This window comes from Rhyacophila brunnea, unplaced genomic scaffold (assembly GCF_057557595.1).
Source record: "Rhyacophila brunnea isolate RB1 unplaced genomic scaffold, BYU_Rbru_1.0 scaffold_6, whole genome shotgun sequence".
Lineage (NCBI taxonomy): Eukaryota > Metazoa > Arthropoda > Insecta > Trichoptera > Rhyacophilidae > Rhyacophila > Rhyacophila brunnea.
This window is the reverse complement of record NW_028233276.1, coordinates 18,071,686-18,095,673: the sequence shown is the minus strand read 5'-3', so window position 1 is coordinate 18,095,673 and position 23,988 is coordinate 18,071,686. Positions and strand designations below refer to the sequence as shown.

Here is a 23,988-nt window from a genome sequence, read left to right as displayed (position 1 = left end):
AATGGTGTTAAAATTAGTCTTCTCGGGATAATGAGTGGTATAAATGATGTCCCTTGGTGTTATATTATTGGCGTTTATTTGCATAAGAGTTTTTACAAAGTTGCAATCGTTTTATGATACTATTTCGTAATTGAATTTGTCAAGTGAGTAGCTCAGAGCTTATCTAGTTCGAAGCTAACTGCCACGCTACGGGGTTCTCTTTCAAAGTTCTTCCGAACCCATGCCGACTCACGACAGAACTCCCGTGATTGGCCAAATCCGATCGGATGATCTTTTGATTTGGCGAATCACGAAGTGGCCTTCAGCGCCGGCGCGCGACGAGTTCAGCATTGCGCAATGCGCGGCCGAATTATAATATTTAAATTCTTATTACTAGTACATTTTTTTTTTATTTAGTCTTAAAATTATTGCTGTCGTCCATCATCGTTTACACTTTAAATGTAGTGATGTGATTTTCACACACCGGGCGTAGGCCTTTACCTACGAATAAGACATTTAAGTAGTTGAGCAAGGAATCAGATTAGGTGCTTTATGAAGCCGTTTCTAAAGGTTAGGGTTACATTTCGGCTTATAATTGAAGACACAAGTGGATGAAGAAGTTATGTTACAAAATCAAAGTTTTGAGTAAATTGAGGTCAAAGTTTTTTTGATGTATTTTTTTCAGTTGAGGATAATTTAACTAGTGATGTATTCAAGTGGTAAGTAAGGATCACACAATTTTACTAACGTCAGAAATAGTTTATTAAAATCTTCAAATGTGTAATTTATTTATAAAAACGTGTACATGACACCTACATCCACTAGAGAAAATAACAAAATAAAACTAAAACTAAAAAAAATAAAGTAATATGCCATTCCTTCATCCCTTGCCGTAATGCCAGACCAATGAGTATTTTAAGATGTTTGATACATGCATATGAAAGATAGGTACATAACACCTGAATCCACGCAATAAAAAGACTTTGTCATAAAATGTAACATAACACCTTCATCCACTTGTGTCTTCAATTGCTAAATGATTATCTCACACCTGGAGAAGCCCGTGTATAACAGGGATGTATCATAAGGCCACACCACTAACCTGACACATGAAAATTTACATATTTTCGAGTCACATAATATCTTTGATTTCAGTGGTTTGGAAGGAAGCTACAAATGACAGGTTATTGATTATATTTTTGTAGATTGTCAGTTTTTATTATTGAATGTTCTGGTGGTTCTAGCACGTGAGCTCACAAGACGTGATAGTGTTTCTAGTATTATATCCATTCCGTATTAGGAATTTTGAAAACGGTTCGATATTCAAATCAAAAGATTGTAACGTGTGGTTGTTTTTGTAACAAGTTCATTATTTTCTTCCTCTATTGGCAGTGCTGAAAACAAAATGGCGGTCCGTGTTTTGGTTTGAAGCATGTTGCTTTGTTTACATAACCTACGTATGGATTTCTCAGTTTTGCATAATTATTCATTTAAAAAAGTTATCAATGTTGATATTGTTTTTGGCTGCAACCTACATAAAATTGACAAGGGAGTATCTTTCCATAGGTAAATTTCCCCCAACAGGCAATACGTGAGTTGCGTGAAATGTCAAATTGAAGTAGAATCCTACGATGGCCAGTTACTGCGTTGGCTTATAATGTCGTTTGTGTTATTTTTTTGAAACTGAGACAGTGGCCAAAATCCGCTTTTCATATAAACAAAAATCGACCTCCATCAAGATTGGAGATGGCAAAGTACCTACCTAATTGGTGATTTCGCCGACAATATTGAAAAAGTATATGCGTATATGATTGAAATAAGTAAAAAATCCAAGATTTGTGAAGTCAGTAGGTACCTACCAGCGTTCATTACAATAAGCAACTTCTATTGTAGTTTATGAATACCGTGCTTGTTTCGAGGAAAAATTCTAATTGTGTATTTTCATTTGAAATGCGACTTTTAGTGTTATGTGACCGCTCATTTAAAACTACCTATTCTTTGATATAACGAGTAACGCTTATAACGAGCAAATTCAGTCGGTCCCATCTTCCTCGTAATAACCAAGTTCGACTGTATATGAGATTTTTCAAGCTTGGGTGTTTCTGTGATGTGTTCATTGCATTACCATAATTGATGCTCTCGTGGTCATGTTGTATTATTAAAAAAAATGTATAAGCTTCTTCAGGGAGGTTTACAGTAAGGGGTTGAAATAATAATACAAGTTTTTAAGTAATTATTAAATACTTTATTGTAAGAATGAATGCAGAGGAGGAATGTAATGGAGGCTCACGGAAGAATGATTGGTTCACTTATAACTGCATCAATGGAATCGTACATATTTATAATTCTCTATAGAAATAACTAGGTAACAAATTTTCACAACAATCTTAAATGTCTACAATTACATTTTTTTTTTATTTTTGGAAATAACTATGTATTGGTCTTCTGAGAAAAATCTATTTCACAGTTAATTTAGCACCAAACTATCCGTTTTATTCTTTGTTTCATTTCATTTTTTTTATTCTCTAACGTGTAATTGAAATGTAAATAATTCAGCAGAATAAAACTATACAAAATATTGTAAATTTAAGCTTAAAATCTAAAACATTTGACATGGAATGCATTTCTCAATGCAATTGGCACAGAGCTGTTTACAATAAAATAATATCTTGTTCCAAAATAACAAAAAAATAAATAAATAGATAAGATAAATATGTCAACAAAAAAAGATGAATGGTCGAATTGACATCTCCCCTCAAACCCAAAAAAATAATTATAATTTATAAAATGACTGAAAATTGTTTCGATAAATTATCATTAAGTATATAATACACGGAAAAGCTCTCAAGATGTTATGTTAACATTAATAATGATCGATGACAGTTGATGCGTGATTTACATGTGTCTTGTGTTGCCGAAGTTGATCCCGCTTTGGGTGGCACCCTTGTTCGAGCCGTACTGGAGTGAGATAACGCCTTCCCCTGCGCGCTTCTGTTCCTCGGTGAAGTTGCGGACATTCTTGTCAGCCTCTTTGGGTCCGATGGATGGTTTCCCATAGTTTCCAGCCTGCAACAATTAAACAGATATTTTAGTAAACTTAATATAATACATAAAAAAAGAGAATGAATAACTAATAAGCATTTCGAATAATTGCTAGTGGACAATGGATTTTTGAATAATTGATGGGGTAATGGAATAAGACGATGAGCGTGTTACCATTTTTATAATGAATACAAATTATGCTTTGGAATACTTGGACCGCATTTTACAATTTAAAAACTGACTAATAGAGTAACCATTAAAATATTAACTAATCAATTTGTCTTGTGCAGTTTTCACTGTCAATTAAAAAATGGCAACAATTTTGATCAAGTAACATTGCCGTGTTTGTCACAGATTGTCATTCCATTTTCATCTATGCATAGCATTTTGATCAGTTTGGCTTGAGATTAAAATTAATGTTGCTTCATGATGTATATCATATACTACACATAATAAATTTGTATAAACACACATTTGTACTAATAACCATAGTCACAGGACACAAGTTAGTGAAAAAAATCGATGGAATGAGATAAATTATTCTCAGAGATATCAAACAAAAGTAATTTAAAACACTCTTTTGTTCAATTAACAATTATTATTTGATAGTTGGGCTAGTCCTGCATTAAGGTAGGTAGCGAAATACATAAATAAAGCAACTATTTTCATAAAAACTAATAAGTCTACATACAGTTAAAATCTAAAATGAATACGAATTTACGCTAAGTATATAATTTTACACAATGTAATGACTAAAGCAAAACATAAATGAATGTTTAAAACTTCATGACCAACAGAATTCGATAAATTAAAGAGACGAAAACAAATGCTGATATATCTGATTTTATTTTGCTCATATTTATTGCAAATAAGGATTGATTGGTATATTGTTCTATTTTTAAAATACTAAACAATGGAAAAAAAAAGAATCCAAACATTTTTTTTAAAACCAATCATTACACCTGAAACATAAAAATGTAATTTACCACAAAAATATGAGACCTCCCCTGTAACACAACACTGTATATCGATTTTGGGCAGTTCTGAGTTATGAATGGCACACCTCTCCTTGGGCATTGAATGATGTATTGAACAACCATATAAGTACATTCATTAAAAACATTATTTAAATAGATTTTTAAGTTTCTGTCTTTTTTTTCTATGATGAATAAGGTTTTGACCATTGGGGTGATTATACAGTGTTATTGCAGGGATATAATCTTTTTTGTATGTAGACCAACCACTAAAAATAATCTAAAAAATAAAATAAAAATGTTATTTGCATTTCTTCTTTTTGCTACAAAATGTTCTTTTCATTTTCCCAACATTTTGTTAAAATCGATATACAGTGTTGTTGCAGGGGAGGTCTCATATTGAAATGTGGACACAATTGTTTTTAGAAATAGACGCCTCACATAGACTGATTAAAAGTATGACCAACACGTTTTAATAATATATTATAAAACATTTTATTAATTTGCTAATGACATTACAAAGATTGAGTATACAGGTATTCCTTGACATACGACCTCTCGACATTGTGTACTTACGACTGAAAATGAGTTATTAATTGATTTTTGCATATAAAAATGACCAAAAAGTTGTTTCAAAGAGATAATTTTAATATTTTGTAAGAAACCCGACTGACGACCAAAGCGTCGAAGTCTAAGGTTACCTGTGTACACAATGATTTGTATATTTTTAAAAATGCCTACAATAAATGATATTAAGACAGACGAGGGAACACAACTAGGTGATGGGTCACTAAATTTCAAAACCCGCTATAACACTTTTTTGAAATAATTAAGATATATATATATCGACTGTGTTTAGGAAAAAGGGCGTAACCTTGATTTTTTGAAAAGTGCTTTTATTAGATATTAACAATATATACAACTAAATACACATTCTATAAAAAGGAAGTAAGCTGCAAATGCCGAATTATTATCTAAATTCAGGGTTTAATTGAGATTAATTAAGTTTTAATTTAAGGAAAAAGCATTTACCCTCAATTTTAATGACTTTTCTGTAATAACTTCTTTAATTATTATTAGATCGAAAATATATTACACCAAATTATCAATCATCATGCACCCAATGTCTGTGCCTAATTTTTAAAAAATATTAAACTAAAATTATTCAAAAAACGTTTTTTGCACCTCCTGTTTGTTTTTTTAAATGTAAATTTGTTATGTGTGGGTTACGCCCTTTTTCCTAAACACGGTCGATATGTAAGTATATCAATGGATTCATTATTAAAATCTCTACACGAAAATTTTATCGCCTCTTTCAAAATCTGCTATGATTGAATGTCACTTATGAAACAAAATCAATGCGTCTATCAATTCCCTCTATAACACTACTGTAAGATTCAAAAACCCTTTTTAGTTCAAAAAGTTTTTATTGATTTTCTAAAAATAATGAAAAAATGTTATGGCAGGTTTTAAAATTTAGCGACACATCCTCTTTCTTCGATTTCATTCACCCAACACTATTTACGATATTATTTTTTGAGAATGGTGTCTTTAATACTTTGGACGCGGAAGACGCACGCGGTGCGTAATGACCAGGCGGCCGATCGATGTAATTAACGTGCATTTTAAAGGGGGCAATTAAAATCTCATTATCTATTCAGCAGCGAAAGCGTTAACAAGCCCAAGAGTTAAAATAGGAAAAAAGCAAACGCCATGATATGTAGACAATATAACCATGAAATTAGACTCAAACAAAATAAAACCGTGCATATAATATAAATGTAATATTTACCACGCACTGAAGGTGTTTTTGGTATATGGCGGGGCGTGCTCCAACTAATTATTACAATTATTTCAACATACCTTTCTGCCAAGAGATTGCAGGCAAATGACAACCGAGTTGAGATTTTGACGCTCCCATAAGTCCACTGTCTGGAAGGTTTCCTGAGGCGGGACTCCAAGGTTTTTGGCAGTATCTAAGAAGGCGTTAATGTTTTCCATGCATTTAAAGGCCATTGTTGATTGGTTAATTTTTTTGACTGATCCAGCTTGAATCGTGTTTACCAATCTGTAAATAAAAAAAAAATAGGGTCAACAAACTGAAAGATTATGTCACTTCACTGTACACATTCTATTTACTCTCTCGCCACACATAGAAAATAATAAGAAAATGACCATTACCGAACAACATACATCTCACTACATTTCCTGAAGAAGAGTATGGCATCAATAATTGTTTCTTTTTAATGTATGATATCGGATTCAAATAGTAATTTGTATTTAGGTTGAGCTGTTTTGAACCTTTGACAGGATAATAATTAAATTTTAAAGGGGACAAATACAGAGTCTAAACTACTCAAGGTATTGCTTGAAGAGGTGTTTATCTAGTAGAACTCCATTATAATGTGATGTAGATGTATTCTGTGAGTAAAACTGTTATCTGTGGTTATCTAACATAGTCCCACGATGGCCGCGCGGTTTAAGCGTTGTGAGTCCTAGGTTCGAATTCTGGGTCTGGCAAGTTCACAATTATATTTAAATTTGTGTATGAGTCAGAGTATGGACCTAATAGGTTGAGCAAGTGGCTGAAATCCATTTCTTGTAAAAACTTAAATCTGTTAATACAAACCTCCACCACGTGGAGCCCCATATGATCTTATTAGATCAGACAAACAAAAAGAAGTGGTTATCTAAAAGGCTGTTGGTACTTGTGTTTCACCCAAAGTTCAAACTCGTGCTTTGGGTGAGATTGGGCTTGCTCAGTACAATTTATTTTACATTGATACATTTATTACTTCAAATAAAGTCGGTAAAATGAAATTAATTAAATATCGTCACTGTTCTGGCAGAAGACACTAATTCGAAAAAATGACATATTGAGTTAGTTGTACCAAAATGTTCCTTATTTCAAACTTTACCGTCTCGAAACCTTCTTAATAAATAAACATTATTTTAAAGTCATCCTTTTTACGATTACTTAATAAACTCACATGATAGACCATTTCAAACATTTTAACAACTTCAAAGTCAAATTACTCAAAACTAGTATTCTCCAGTTAGTGTGTTCTGCCAGAACAGAGACGATATTATGTATTTGTGTTTGTTACAGAATACTATATTCTGTATATTCTGTAACAAATGCGGTGGCGAAGGGTGGGAGTAGGCTGTAAAGATTCGACATAATTGTGCACACTAAACTTTGCAGTTAAACATATGTTTACATTGAACTAAAACTACAATGTGTAGATAATGTTTATTAGTTTTTAAAATTCAATTAAACCCTGCTTAATCTAAGCTATAGTAGATAATAGTCAAAAAATATTTATTTATCTATAAAATATCTAAAATTACACCAGATTAAACCATACATAATTTGAGATATTGTATAGATAGAAGAATATTTATTTTTTTATTATGGTTTATGAAAGGCAGGGCTTAATAGATTATAAAAAAAATAACCAACACCATGACGTGTAATAATAATATGTATTATTAATTCAATGAAAACAAATAAGTATGACTGAAAAAGTGTGCACTATTTTTATCTGATCACCCATAGCATACCTAAACTATTATGGTTTGGTTTAATTGAATTTTAAAATCTAACCAGCACCATCTGCAAATTGTATTCTTAGTTCAATGAAAACAAACAAGCATATTAGTCTATGCAAACAAGTATGACAGACAAAGTTTAGTGTGCACTATTTATGTCGAATCCAGCCTACCTCCACCCCTCGCCATTGCTTCAATCACAATATCAACAATTACATGGAATTAAAAATATTTAGCTAGTAGATAGTTGAGGAATTTCTAAAGTAAATTTCAACAAGAGATAAGAACCATAAAATCATTTACTTGATGCATTACAATTATTTACTGTGGCACATTCAATAAGCTTTCTCAAATAAACTTGACTGCAAATTTAATGTCATTATGATTGACAGATTGGACAATTCAAGGCAATCACTATAGATGTCAGGAGTACAGCAGCACAAAAAAATGTCATTTAAGAACCAACTTTCTTCAAATGCTATCTATTATAATTTGTGCTCATTTAAAGGTCAAATGGGTTACCTACGTAGTCCTTTGTTTGTTTATTATATTTGCAAGTGGAATTAATAGGCCATTAACACAGTGGCCAACTATAAAGCATTGGCAATCGCAGCAGTATTACCGCAACTGTTAGAATATTACTAGATGCATAGCTACATAATATTATTTACTTTTATGCTCCCCTTCGCCATTTTCCAACCAAGGCAAATGTATGGAGAGCGACATACGTGTTGTGTGGGATATGTATGGCTGACAAATGTATGCCGTACTTCAATACAGTGTCGGCGATTCTAGATGTATCAAAGGGTGCCAACATTCACGATGCTTGGCCTAATGTGAAAAAGGGCTTTACAGCCATACAAATTATTGTCTAATTGTCTATAGCAGCGGTCGGCACCCCAAATGCATTGGCGTGCCACAAAACAGGTAATTCAAAGTACTGGACATTCGGCGTGCCACTGAAATAAAACTATTAAATCTATTGTAAGATACGCTACATAAAAACATCATAAAAATTACAATGTTATTTAAACATTAGTGACTCCCTTGAGGCTCAATTTTGGAAGCTAATACCTCAATATTTGGTTCACAGTTTGAAGTTTTTAATTTCATGCACATTTCCGAATTTTCTTCAGTTAAGTTTAGTTAAGCACTAAATGAGTTAACTAAATATTAAACAGTACATCACTTGACACAACCAGTTGTTCAGTGAGGCAGATATTCTTGAATGGCTTAGGATTCCTGGCTTTCCCTATGACCAAAAGCTTCAGTTTGTGTGTCCCAGTTGCATTGGAGCACAACATAATTGTGATGCGGTCCTTGGGCACTTTCCTCCGTGGTACATTACTTTCTTTGCGATGAACATACGTTTTACGAAGGAGAAGTTTCCAAAATAAACCCATCTCATCTGCGTTGTATACTTGCATGTGGCGGACTACTGAATTTGACAATCAAATACCTAACGGAGAATTATAGTTGTTGTCGGATAACCGAGTGGCGGATTACTGAGAGTGTATTGTATTACCAACTGAATAAAGTTACCAACGATTCTCACATACCTAAGGTTGATAATTTTGTGTTATTAAAGTTAATGATTAAATCAGCTGCAAGTTCTTTCTTTCGACCATGTCCGATCCCAATAGGATCATATGGGCCTCCACGGAGTGGAGATGTATATTAACAGATTATATTTTTATGAGAAATGGATGTCAGCCACTTGCTCAACCTATTAGGTCCATACTCTGACTCATACACAAATTGAAAAATAATATGTGTACTTGCCAGACCCAGGATTCGAACCTGGGACCCTCGACACTATAGACCGGCGCTTAATCCACGCGGCCATCGTGGGTGTTACTTCACATTTAGCAAGCTTCAGACATATACTGATGTTTAATTGCCAGGGCAGCACTGGGATAAAAATGCCTTTCGTTGCAAAGCCAAAAGGGTGTAAATAATAATTTGAACCTTTACAATACAAAAATTAGAACTGTATTGGTTTCGTGATTCACAAACGACCCTACCAAAAAATAGTTCTAACTTTATCAGGAAATAAGCCATAACGCACTTTTGGGACACTGAAAATGAAATTCTAAATAATCTAACCCCCTAAATGGCGCATTTTCTCTACATCCCTTACGATCTTTTTGGCTTAGCAACCTTGATATTGTAAGTTTGGTTACGTAAGTATGTCATAGTTTCCGTACCGGCAGAGAAGAGTTCCGTCCTTGAGAACGTCATAGAAGTTATCCATCTCTCCGGAGATGTTTTCAGGTTCTCCTGTGATGGCTTTTATCCATTCTAGACATTCCTGTGCCAATTCTTCGCTGTATTTGCTGTTGATCTGAAACCAAAGAGAAAATATAACTGTTAAAAAGGTATTTTACCTCCCAGACCACAAACAACCAAAAGAAAACTTTACACCATATTCCATCCAGACAGTGGAAAGATACAACAATACTTAAGTATACTTTTTTGCAATAACATCAGTAAATATTCGTTTCAGATAGTTTGAAATTCAAAAAATTAAAACAACGAACAAACTCTATACAAAATTGCAGCGATTCTTGTACGAAAAAGAAATAAGACCAGTTGTCATGTATGACTCGGAAATATGGTGCACAACCAAAAACATGGAAAGAGTACTGGGCTTATTTGAGCAGTAGCTTCGGACTCATCAGCGACACACAGTCGGAGTAACGTATAACGAGCTGTACGCTTAGTATGGGAGCATACACATCATACAATCAATCATGTATCATAATATATCATTAGAAAGAAGAAGAAGAATTCTATAATATCAGCATATCGTCACCGTTTTAGCAAAACCATCTATGTGCACTTTCTCAAATTGTGCAGGAGAAGGATAAAACTGAATAAAAAAATAATGTTACATGTAAACATTAAAATTATGAAGAATGCTTTATTATAATCAGAAAATGGTCTAAGATTATTATTTTGTTTACAAAAATCTTTTATTTTTAATACAAAAATAATAAAAATACAGTTTGTGATGTCACATAAGTTGTTTTGACCGTTTTGTAAATACACATAGCTTAATTTATTCATCAAAATGTGAATAATAATAAATTCATGAAAAACTGTTACATAAATAATAGTTGAAATATACATAGTGCGTTAGTGATAAATTGCAATATCATTTTATTAATTATTAATGCAATAGTGAGATGATATTATATTTATAAGTTCGTTTACTTTCTATTAGCAGGTTTAAATGTTAGGTTATCGTAGAAATAGTGGTGATCTTTCTCTATTACACTTTTTAATTCCTGAAGAAGTATGTATTTCGACTGCGATATTGGCAATGATTCATTATATATATTACAAAGGCAGTCAAACGGTTGCACTGATAAAGTTGAGTTTATAAAAGATTGTTCCATCTGGTAGATACTGTAACATTTTAATATCATATACAACAGGATCTCCGATTCGTTTTCCTGGTCTGATTGAACTTAATCCAGATTTAATCTTATCCATAATTCTTAAAAATTTTAAATCAATGACATTAATTTTATAAGGTTGTTTTGGTCTTGCTAGCCGCATACGTGCTATATAATCAGATGGTGAATATATTGAAGGCTTAAAATACTTTTCTTAGGTGGCATGTGCACTATCGGCCTCTATCATGGTGTGGCCTTTTTCCAGAAAAAGCTGTTGAATCTCGATGTTTTTTCTCTCTAAAGATATAACTTAGAGCAGTAGCGAATAATTTATTTCGGTTTTGATATCCACACCCATCCGATATTAGAATTATTTCATTGTATTGTCCTGCTTTCGATGAGATGAGACAAATTCATTAGAAGATACATTATGAAGAATGTATATGGTGAAATTGTGTAGTTGCAGCTTTTGTTTATAATACATTTGTGCCTGTGTTTTGGACATAGCAGCACACTTTGGAGATCCATTGTGATTACTAACCGTCCAGTAATACTCCTGGTACTCTCCTTCATTTCATTTTTGGTCTTCAAGCATCTTTTTTTTTTTTTAATAATGTGGCTATTGTATTTCATTTCTGAAACATTCTTCATTTTATAACTACAGCAGATGGCAGTGATGGCACACTGATCTTTACCTGGGTGGTCGATACTGATTTTTTGGTGGTAAATATACTGGAGTATATTCTGCTGCTTTATGACCATTTTCCAGAGACCATTTTTTATATTCATCATGCATTTGTATTTTGGATCGGAAACACGATTCCACATACACCCTGGAGGTATTTTCTCTGCAATAATGGCTGGGAACTTTGGAATTAGATCCAACCATAATGTAACATTTTTCCACAAATCTCTCTGTTTTGATTTTTGGTTGCACTACCAATTATTTATCTTCAGTCAGATTCTTATTACCTGTCATTGTTGCTTTCAATTGGTCACTGTCATTGAGACGTTTGTAGTTGTTTATCCAACTTTTAAATTAATTCTCGCCTATACCCTATTGACCATGTAGGCATCTTCCAGAAATTATTGAATATTTCCGGTCTCTCTTTTTGAGAAAGCATCTTTCAAACCGTCGTGCAAGACCATAATGCATAGCATATAACATAGAAACAAAGTATGTGTAGCCAAACTGTAAAAAAACATTACACTCTCGATATCAAAATACCATATATATGTTACTATAATATACACATAGTTGTTTTTGTGAACCGTGGTTTTTGAACCTTACACATATCTGTTTTTTATTTTTTGAAATAACTTCGGAGCGAGTTTACCCTACACATAGATCATTTTACTGGCCTATAGAGAAAAAAATAAGGAATGACTTGGTATTTAAAAGTCATTTTTGATAAAAGTGACACATAGATGGTTTTGCTAAAACGGTGACGATATTCAATAAAAAAATCTTTGACCAAAAAGGGAGTTATGTGTTTTACAAGATACACTGATAAAACTTGTCACATTCCGAACTGTTTAGTAAACATTTTTTTAATGAAAATGAATGTTTGAAAAGGTCCCACAATTACATAAATTCTGTACCATGAGAAAATCTCCTAAAGTAGCGACCTAACATGAGTTGACATTACACACTAAATCTCGGAAGAAAAAATACAAATTAAGCTATTGGAATTTATTTTAGCTGTGGACTAAGCTACCAACATAGCTCAATAAAATTATATTTTATGGTACCTATTATAAAGTATGACTAATTTTATTAGTTTGACAATTTTTTTCTATACATACCTACAGCTTATCTGTCTTATCACAAAACATTGGTTACTAATCAGTTTTCAGTAATCTCAATACCTGAGGAATGACTTATCATTCCGATAGGTGATAACAATACATAGTTTTTAGTATACTTACACTAAATGGAAAAACCAATTCATATTTATCACACTCATTGGATTCTATGTTTTTCTCTAAAGCTACATTATTTATTGACTACTAAAATTGTGTAAAAATACTAATTTAATGGTATAAATGCATTTTGTTGAAATATGTTGAGTGTATGGGTGTAAATATGAAGAACATTGGTGAATTTTTATCCTTTTTTGTATATTATGTAGATTGTGAGTTATGAAACCAGATTCCTGATAATAATATGCGAGTAGTAATAATTTATATAAGTATTTCAAAATCATGTGACACCATTAAAATATTAATATGAAAAAACCAAAAAAAAATACCTCAGGAGTTATTTTTGTTTACTTACCTGGTTGCAAATTATTGCAAAAATGCATTGTTGTAAAAATGCAATTGGATGATTCATCTGTATTACATATTTCGAAAAGTGAACTACGTGTAGGCTGATTTTATGAACAAGCGAATAAAAATATTATAATAATTTTATTACAGACCTACAAAACTTATCTGAAGAATGGGATAGGGGGAGCCACTATCGAAAACTACCCTATTAAGACTCGTAACTGGAAAAAATCTGACATTCGAATGACATTTTCAAAATGGCGTCCTATGGCAGTTTGTATTTCCATTTTTGGCATTCTTTAGATAAGTTTGTAGGTCTGTTAGAAGGCGAAAATAAAATACAAACCTAGGTACCTACAAAATAGATACATGATTTTTTTTTCAAATGGAACGAAGTAATAGAAATCTACATTACCTACTGACATTTAAAAGTAAATTTCTAATGGATAATAATAATAAAATGAGATTGTGATCGAGCACAGGGTTGATAGGTATATTTTGTCAGAACTTCGCATTGTTTTAAAAGTATTGTATGTACAATCAATAATAAATTATGTCATAATCGTCACATACAAGACAAAATGATTTAAATAAACTTTTGAATACATTATATTATTTTATCACCATAAAAAAAACAAATGGCTTTTGGCTGAGTATTTTTACTTTAGGAATCTGTTTTTTAATTTTATTTTTTCATTAAACTGTGCACTTAAAAATACCACAACATAAAACGACCACAAACACACATAACAGCAAAGAAGATAACGAAAACAATGCCCCCATTTGAAATGGGTTTAAAATTTACATACGTTTTCCCTGTATTTGGCCATTTTATTAATTTTCACAGAGCCAAACTTAAAAAAAAAGGTCAGATCGAACGAATAACGAAATCCCAACTGGGAATCAGCCCGAACAAACACAGGTTAAGTAGAAGACATTAATAATTATTGTTTATAATCTCTCATATAATCTGTTATTTTTTTATCTCGGTAATCCACTTCACATAAAATAATTAATTGCATAGCTGATAATGTGGCAATATATTTGTAGATAATGCGGTTATTTTAGCAAGAAGACAAGTCTAGAGAACGATATTACAAAATTACACATAAATTTAGTGAAATACTTGCTTACGTAGTATGTACTAAATTCACGAAATTTAATAACGATCAGGACCGGTTTCATTATTAAATTATGTGGAAAAAGAACTATAATATTACCACACTTATTGTGTTATCTTTAGACTTTCCATTAAGACATTTGATACCATTGCAAATAAATAAAACGATTGTTCTCTCTCTTTCACGATGAGAGTATTAGCTATCCATAAACAATAAAATACTATATACCAATGTCGAACAATTCGTGGAGGGATGCGACAATGATGTTCGTGAAGTGACAAGCAATTTTGTGGGTACTAAAGATCTACCATCGTAAGTTGGCAGCCGGTCGAATTTGAAACTAAAATTGTCTATCGAGGATAAATTTGTTACAAATGCCATTTAATTTTACAACATGTTTCTCGAATTATGGATTGCATAATATTTGTACAGAAATCTACTACCAATAAAAAATTATAAATTATCATTTTTTTGTTAGTTATGGTCATATTCTCCATGTCATACTAGCGCCCTCGCTGAAATGCCAATTTATGATGGTAGATCTATAACATAACGTGACATGTAATAATGGAATATAATAATAATTAGAATGTTATCAGATTCATGTGAGTTTAGAAGCGAATTTACGTATCCGACTATTTTATAAGTACAAACATAATAATTATAATATTTTTTTATTACACAATTTATCTGAATAATAAAAGATAACAACTTAACGAAAATTTAATCAATTATTATGAAACATTAATTTGCTGAAAAAAATGATAATGACGTGATGATATCAATTCCATAAATCTTGCCTGTTTCGTAAAATAACGTTTTACGATCAATTATAGGTTATGTTACGTCATTATCATTGATGATAATTACACATACATTATAATTAATTACATTTATACACATATTAATTATATTGATATCATATTATTATAATACTGTCTTTTATATAGATATCTAATATGCTGGGGAAACAATGTGTTGCCACAACCGAATCATGGCACTTACATTTGGGAGAACCAAAACAAAAGTTAACGAGTAATATTATTATGTATTAAATACGTTTCCGAACAAATTCTTTTGAACGACATTTTTGCAACAATAATTACAGTATCGAAACTTTCTTCCGACACTATACAATACTATAATAATATATCGATAAGAGGTCATCACGCCCTAATAATAACGTAACGTGATGTTTTGTGACAAATAAGTTTTAGAAAATATGACGGCACAAGTGGTAGGATATTGATTATATTGATAATTAAATAAAACACAATGCATTTCCACCATGTATTTGACATCGAACACCGTAAAAGAAAAAAAAACATTGATTATAATATTACCAAGTATGCCGAATCTCTTTCAAGCTTTCCGAGGTTTCCATATTATAAAAAACAATTTACATTAAGTTAAGGCTATACATCAGTGAAACGGCAAATAATTTTCAACTATAGGCGCGACGAGATTTTGGACTCGCTGCCATTCGGAGAGAGGACGTCGAGCTGGGAACACGTCAATTTGTTTCGTGGTGGCGACGGGGCTATTAATTCTTAAATCGTGTAAAGATGACTAAAAACGTTACCCATTTACTTTAAAAAGAAAACATATGAATGCATATATTATTATTGTTACTAATCGAACATTAAATGTACGCATTTTGGATTTATATGACAAATTATATTTCGTCTGGCATGCGTCATTTGCACCCGCGACCCGCAATCCGCGCATGCCTAGCCACGATCTTTTTAGACTGTGCCTCAACTGAGGTATATCCTTAAACACATGCTATTTGTTATGCAAACAAATATTATGTAGAAGTAGATATCTACCTACATCCCCAGGTGAGAGTTTGTATGAAAATTGGAAGTCCTTTTTTAAAATGTTTATGCTCCATCTCTATAGAAAAGGGTTTTCTTCAATATCTTTGCGTAGGTGCCTGTTAGCGATACATTATATCTATAGAATAGTTAGATTCTTGAGAAGCAATTTAAAATACATTGATATCAATAAAAACGTTGTGGTCTGAATAAATAAATGAACACTATTTATTTTTATCTTATCAAAATATTAGTCTTATCAATTCTAGCATAATATAATATAGGAAAATGCACGATGCCTAGTTTGTTACACAGACGTCACGCCCAAATTACCAATAAAAAGATAAAATGGAGTGCGGTTGAAAAATGAAGTTCTGTATTTAAAAATAATATAAAATTCTTGGAAGATGGCCGGACACCGCGGTGATGTCATGGCAAAAATGTTTGCTCATTTTGTAGAGCCCTCAAAGTCAGACAGAGGATGGAAGTATGTATGGATGTACCAACATGTACCTAGATACCTATATTATCTGTACGAATGTACGATGTGTAGGCATTTGATACATTTTCATATGCGGTTTTGCCTGTTTCGATTAACCATACCCTTAAATAATTACAAGATAAAAATAACTTTTTATATACTTACATTAAATTTTCTGTTGAATCATATAAACTTGACTTGACTAGTTTAACGATCAAAAAAAATTGTACTTGATAGAAATAATACTGAAATGTCATATTGATTTCCATAGTAACGCAAGTATATATAATAATAATTTAGTTGCTAGGACCCCAGCCCCTAGCAACCAATAATGGTGTCGAAATAACTTTTCATACAAAACAGAATTAACTGAAAATGAGTTCAATTCTACTTAAAGATGTGTAAAAGTATTAAAGAGTTTCAAATGTCTAGCTAGTCGGAAATTTAGTTAAAAATCGATTGCAAGATTTGTACCGGACAAATAAGAATGCGAGCTAAGAAAACGTTGTAAAAAATATTACATAATAATAATTAGTCAATAATAGTCTATTGAATAAAACAAACAATGTCTTCCCAATTTGCATATTACCCTGCTAATTAAAAAATATTTTTCGTTTTGGTGAATTGACAACCCAAGTTTTAAATTACATTTTCTCTTATAATTAAAATTATTGAATTGTTTTACATCATATGTAAGAGAAACGATAGGGGCATTTCACTAAAACCAAAAAACACTGTGTACTATTTTGAATACAAAACTTAAATCCATTAGAATTTAAATTAAAATTCCATCACGTATCTTCAGTCGATAGTATTAATACTGTCTTTTTAACTAGCAGAGCACTATATAAATGCCTTCGATATTTTGGCGAAAAGGGCAAAAATATGGTGCTGGTGGCTGATGCTGAGTCTCATGGCGACACGACTTAACGATTCCATAATTCCAGATTCGACAGACTCTCCTCGGTTTGCCTTTGTCGGATTCTTCAAGTTTTCATACAGTCCGCAGAGAGTCGTGATATTTGGTCAGGAGGACGAAAAAGAGATTCCTCCAAATGAACGAATCATTGTGTTCTTTTTGTGTATGTGTTTTTTTACTGATGCAGACCCTGCATGCCGCTGAATGGCAAGATGGGAGGCGGTAGAGCGTCGTAGTGAATGAAGGCTATAAGGCGGCCAAATCATCCGGGTAACGTCCTCATCATGAGGTCCCGACGAACAATAAGTTATAATGCAAAAGATTGTGAAGTGAAAAGGTTGGGATTCACTGATACAATTATTAAGATTTAAAAAATGAATACCCCTTTGGTTGTGGCTTGCATAATATTGCATCGTGGTCACCAACACGAGGAGTGCGACAAGAGTGGGAGCGAGATGCAGCAACTCGTATGTAGGGCAGCATTGTCTTCGAAACCAGCCTTCGGAGAAACCTGTCCGAAGGTGGAGGAGAGGCGGAGAAGGGAACTCTCCACTGCACTCCACGGAAAAAATACTTCGACACAATAGGCAATCAGACACTCAATGTAGGTATTAGTAGTGAAAGAAAAGAATATAATATTTATATATGACAACGAGTAAATTTGTCAATGTTGTAGGTTTGTGATTGGTATGGAGATGATTAATTTATTGAATATGGTAAGAAATAAACTATACAATATGCTTAGATGTCTACACTCTACAGATACCTATGTGACTTATATTATGTACCTAGTTGTTGTACAAAAATGTTACATTACAATAGTAGTAAGTTCTGCCAGATAAACATCAGTGAAATCAAATAATTAAAAAGAGAATATTATTATTACTTCATCCACGTACCTTATAACAAAAATTAGAAACAGTTTCCATCCACAATAAATGTTGATTTTTATTTTAATTAGTCCATGGAATTGGCAGAACCATGTTTAATTCACAGAGGGGTTATTTTTAGTATTTACAATCCGTATAGTCTTGTATGACCATAGTCGTTATTTTATTGTATTACATTTTGAGTCTTCTCATAGGGTCAAATTAAAACTGCAATATTATTTAAACTACATTGAGTCAGATGGGAATATAAGTATATAACACTCCGGAATCCCTCTTCCCGACCAGGCCCGGCACGCCACGGCCCTCAGAGCCAATCCTTATCCTTTGCCGACTTCCCTTACACGGGCCCAATTGGCGACGCGGACCTGATTGCAACAGAGGCCAATTTTGCGGCATTTGAAAAATTTGCAGCGTCGTATGGGGAGCGGGATAATCCCGACTCCTCCGTAGAATCAGACTAAAATCTTAAAAGACAGAGCGCATCACGCCGGCGGCCGGCAGAGCTGGACCTCACTTTCTTTCTACAGTCAGTCTTAAGTACCGAGGTGCATGGTTGCAAATAATCGGTCCCGTTCGGGACGAAATGTGAGCAATTAAATATTCATTATGTCGCAATTAGGGATTCCAATCCCGGGATCCCGAGCTATTTTCGATACCTATGAATCCCGGGATTGATAAACATAATCCCGGGATTTCAGGATTGATTTTTTTATCAATTTTTATGGAAAATAAAATATAAGCGAAAATATAACAGAAAAACTACTTTTAATAAAAAATAACTACATTAGAAATAAACTGAGTTTGAATGAAGTTTGATTAATACCCATGTGTAGGTTGCCGATTCATTTTATTTTTTCACATAAATTATTAAAAATGAGAAAGATTGGAAAAAAACAATACTTCGCACTTTTAACAAAGTAATTCCACCATGATATCATACGTTTTACGGCAGTTTTATATTTGGCTGACTAATTAGATTTATGAAGCGGAAAGGCCATAAGTACGCCATGATTATTTGCTTTACTATTTTAAATCTCGCTAATCCATTCATTATGTCTTTACTATCAGAAACAGCAATCTCATATTAAATTCACATTATTATTTATATTACAATATTATTTACTCCATTAAACTTGTGTCTTTCCAAGATTGAACGTATACAATATTAACAATAAATGTCTTAAATAGTATAAATTATACTAGATTTATTTTTGACCGATTTTATCAATGTTATTTGTAAATATAAAAATTTTATATTAACAATCGAAAAAAATGCACAATCCCGGGACCAGTCCAGGGATTGTCAAATTGTAATCCCGAAATCCCGGGATCAGAATTTTGGCTCGGGATTGGATTCCCTAGTCGCAATACAGCGCTGTGGAAGGCAGCCGTGCATAATCTACGGCTGTACAGACACGGCGGGTGGTGGAGGGTGTATTGCCACTCCGTATATCCACATTTGCATACATTTTATTAAAATACACTAAGTGTCCACCAGTCAATCACTGTATTAAGATAAGTAGGTATGTTCACAATGATTAGAGTACCATCAATGTACCTTCCAAATCCATTATTTTGAGTTCCGTACTCGTACCTATAAATAGTCCAACACTACCTACCATTTATCTATAATATTATCCTAAATCAAATCTGATTGTGTGCAGAGATAATAAAGAATACTACCACGTTTTCAGTTTCTGCAAAAAAAAAAAAAATCTTTACAATCCAGGGAACAAATAATGGGAACTGAAATAATACCTAACGCGTGTGGAGAAGCAGGCAATCGATCTCGAGTGCGGAAAAATACGGGATAAACTGAAACACGTGTCAAGAATACGTCATACGTCGAATACTGACAATTGCTCTCGCTTATGCATTGACGCTCATTCAGTATTGAAGGTGGCAACACACACTTGACTATTGCACGTCCATAATGCGTGGCTAATTTTCGTAGGACACCACGGCAAACATTCAAAACCTTGCGTCAAAATGTAGTATATTGGAATATAGACTATCGGAATTACATTTTTGTTAATCTGTTCTGTGATACAATCAAACGCACGTCGCATCTTTCATGGTAGTTATGTATTCCACCAAAGCCTTTAGTGGACGTCTTAAAATTCGACAATCATCTGCGATCGTTACCGTCAAACGTTGAATCATGTGGAATTACCTGACTTACATTGTATGACTTGGAGAAATATACTTACCCAGTTTTTAGTTGTAATTATTACAAAAAAGTATATTACCATAATATAAATATGTATAGATAATTAGCAATGGTAGCTATATTACAGACAGTAATTAATTATTCCGAGGAATTTAAGGTTTAGGTATGTCATTAATCTATATCAGGGATGGCGAACCTATGGCACGCGAATGTTTTGTGTTGAAGAGAAAAAATTAGATTTTTAATTTAAAAGATAGATATTTTTTTTACAAAAAGTTTTACAAATACCGATATATATGGTACTTATAATATTTAAAATACGTATTTTCTTCGTTTTTAATAATATTTATCAATCGATGCGCAAACGAAAACGATGAAATTCATGCATAAATGACAGATCGCATTGTATAAAAAATAACAGGCAGCTGATACTCTTGAAGAATAAGCATTATAATTAATTTAAATTGCATAGATGGGTCTTTAGGCTTTATGCGTCACACATACTAATATTATAGAACTGACCTCATCAGGCGGCGGCATAAGCCGTGTCGCAAACCTCCGATTTTGATCGATTTACAATCATTTTACAATGCGTGAGACAACTGTAGCGAGAGGATGCCTCATCTGATCCGAGAAATTTTGACGTCAATTTTTGCGTAAAGAACCAAACTAAGTAGGTATTATTATATTACAATGTTCAAGAACTCAATTGCTTATAATCTTTCACCTTTTTTTAATATAATTCTTATAACTATTTTTTCATTTTTTTCCAGCTCGAACTACTCGAAAAACTGTTCGGCACGTCAGAGTCAAAAAATTATATTCGGGAAATTTTGGCACGTGTACATAAAAAGGTTCGCCATCCCTGAGCTATAATATTATCTCGGAACCAAGGCTGTGAACACAGCAGTTATTTTTGACTTTGTAAACGAGCGGATGGCCGATCCTGTCGCGGGTTTGAAATTTAAATAAAACCGGTGATTCGTCTGATAAACCCGACCCTAAAAAGGTGACTAACCTTTCAGTTCTAGAACATGCTCTGACTCCAAGTAACTTTCGACCAGTGAGTCGACACTAGGTGCAATAGGGTGGGCCGTGAATGTATATTATCAGGCTGTTTCAATCAATTTAAGGATGAAGGCCTCCTCGAGTTCTCTCATGATCTTCGTTGCAACGTAATTCTGCTGAACCTTAATATCTCGAAGAGGCCCTTCTTACATCTATACCACTAGATTATCGCATTCGTTTCGTCTAGTGACTGTCGGACCCATCTAATCCATTTGAAGATTTTGGCATACTTACGTTGCATGATCCCTTTTCTGTCTCTCCGCATGATGCCCAACATGCATCTTTCCATGGCCCGTTATGAAACTCTTAATTTCAGAATTCCTCTGTTCCTAAGAGACCTATTCCACATGGATACGTGAAGACTGTAATAATTATATTATGCAATTGCCAAGTGTATTTAACAAATAATAGCTGTGGTGTGGGGGCTGACCCAGACGGACCACTTTCTGCTGTCGATACGAACTACCGCAAAAGTGCGGTAGCGTAATGCAATACACTGAACGTTTGGTCCCTTCAATAATCAGCCCTACACGAAAAACACGGAAACGATCGTATTTCGAGATCGATACGATAGCAAATTACAGTCCGTGTGGAGCAGGTTTTGTATAACCACACATATATTGACTCTGTAGGTATTTTAAAATAACTTCAACGTAAAGAGTTCTCTATTGCTTTACTAGGCGTAAAAAGTCAGAATTTAGGCGGTTTTTAAGTACATTCTACAGTGGCACCATGGGCGATTCGCATGTGTGTTGGATACTACAGTGCCCATTTTAATGCTAGCAAACAATGCCACTACAACTGCGAATGGCTTTTGCCGTACACACGGTACCGCTGTAGAATGATTCCAATCTACACGTAGGTACCTGTAACTAACTATTACTAATCTATATCAGTAACTTACTAATGGATGCAAGCAGATCAAGAATAAATGAGACTTCCTAAACAACCCTGTTCGCACGCATGTACACACATATTCGTAAACAGATGAATAAATACTACATTTTACTTTATTCCAAATTCTCATTTATGTATTCTGTTTTCATGTCTACTTTAATATTGAAACTTCCAATGTAAGTACTTGTAAGTAAATGATCTATGTTTAATTATTATGATTTGTGAGATATAAAAACGGAAGCATTACATTTTAAAATGTATGTACGTTAGTTTAAATAAAAAGCCATCGTCTTCTAATTGCAACGTCATAGTGAAGGTAATATACCGTAACCCAATTACAGTGAGATAAAATTATTAAATAAAAATGGCGAAACACGAGACATTACAGGAGGAAATTAATAACAAAAAAAATGTAATTAAATACGCTGTAAAAATACACACACACATTATAAAACTCACACATGGTTGCTCAAATATGAAGATCCGCCCGAAAATAACACGTAAATAGGTTTGCGAAAAAAATAATGCAGAATCAAGACAATTTTTTACTTAATAGTTTTAGATGACTCCGGTCAAACGGAAACCTGCTTTACCCCAAAAAGAACGAGTCCGGAAACGGAACCGTATTTGTTTCAAATGTTATTTCGGCGGTTGGTAGTTGCTTAATTGTGTTGCCCGTCGAACAAATGGCGTTGGGATTAACATAATTTTAGTAAGTAATTACTGTAAACATGACTAACTACATTTTTAAAACGTCAGTAATTTAGCCATTATAAATGCCTAAATAGAGAGAACAGTTTGTTAGATTCAGTCTAATTGTTTGTACAGAGTAGTTTTTGGTGATTAGAATGAATGATTATCTTTTTTCAGTTCGTACCCAACTACGTCGATAATTGAAATAATATGTTGAACATATACAAAGCAAACGCCTTCAAATCTTTAACGCACCATATTTACTCAAGAATTAATGCAAATACATATTAAATTATCATGGCATTTGAAGGAGAGACACGTAGGTGAAACTAGCCCTAACATTCATTTATTACAAAATAAAATGCAAAAAGGTTGCGATAGAAAAACCAAAAAACTGGTACAGTTCAGGCTTACGTGTACAAGCAAATTTTTCGCAGATAACCCATCATTTCTGACTATGCGATTTTTTGTGTCAGAAAATTTGAGGGTTTTTTAAGGTTTATTCTATTGCATTAGATTTTTTAAAGAACTTGGACTATACTGAGAAGAATTCACATGAACTTTTTATAGTACATCACTTATACAAGTTTATAGACAATAGGAAAAAAAGGAATATTATTTGTTTTCAGACCATTGAAACATAGTGACCTTTTTTTACATTTAGGTATGATCTTGGCTCCCACATCCTGAAGCGGGCCCCCAGGCTAGGGTTT

At 33.0% G+C, this 23,988-nt stretch overlaps 1 protein-coding gene across 1 annotated transcript in view; it reads right to left on the bottom strand.

The window, feature by feature from the left end:
- Positions 1 to 2,201: 2,201 nt before the first annotated feature.
- Chd64 (transgelin calponin-3) overlaps positions 2,202 to 23,988 on the bottom strand; it is an 81,753-nt gene continuing 59,966 nt past the window's right edge. The window contains exons 2-4 of the mRNA XM_085956472.1: positions 9,755 to 9,891; positions 5,859 to 6,063; positions 2,202 to 3,045 (exon numbers count right to left, since the gene is read on the bottom strand). Of these exons, the coding sequence (XP_085812598.1) occupies positions 2,875 to 3,045; positions 5,859 to 6,063; positions 9,755 to 9,891 (513 nt within the window). The 3' untranslated portion in view covers positions 2,202 to 2,874. The remainder of the gene's footprint in view (positions 3,046 to 5,858; positions 6,064 to 9,754; positions 9,892 to 23,988) is intronic.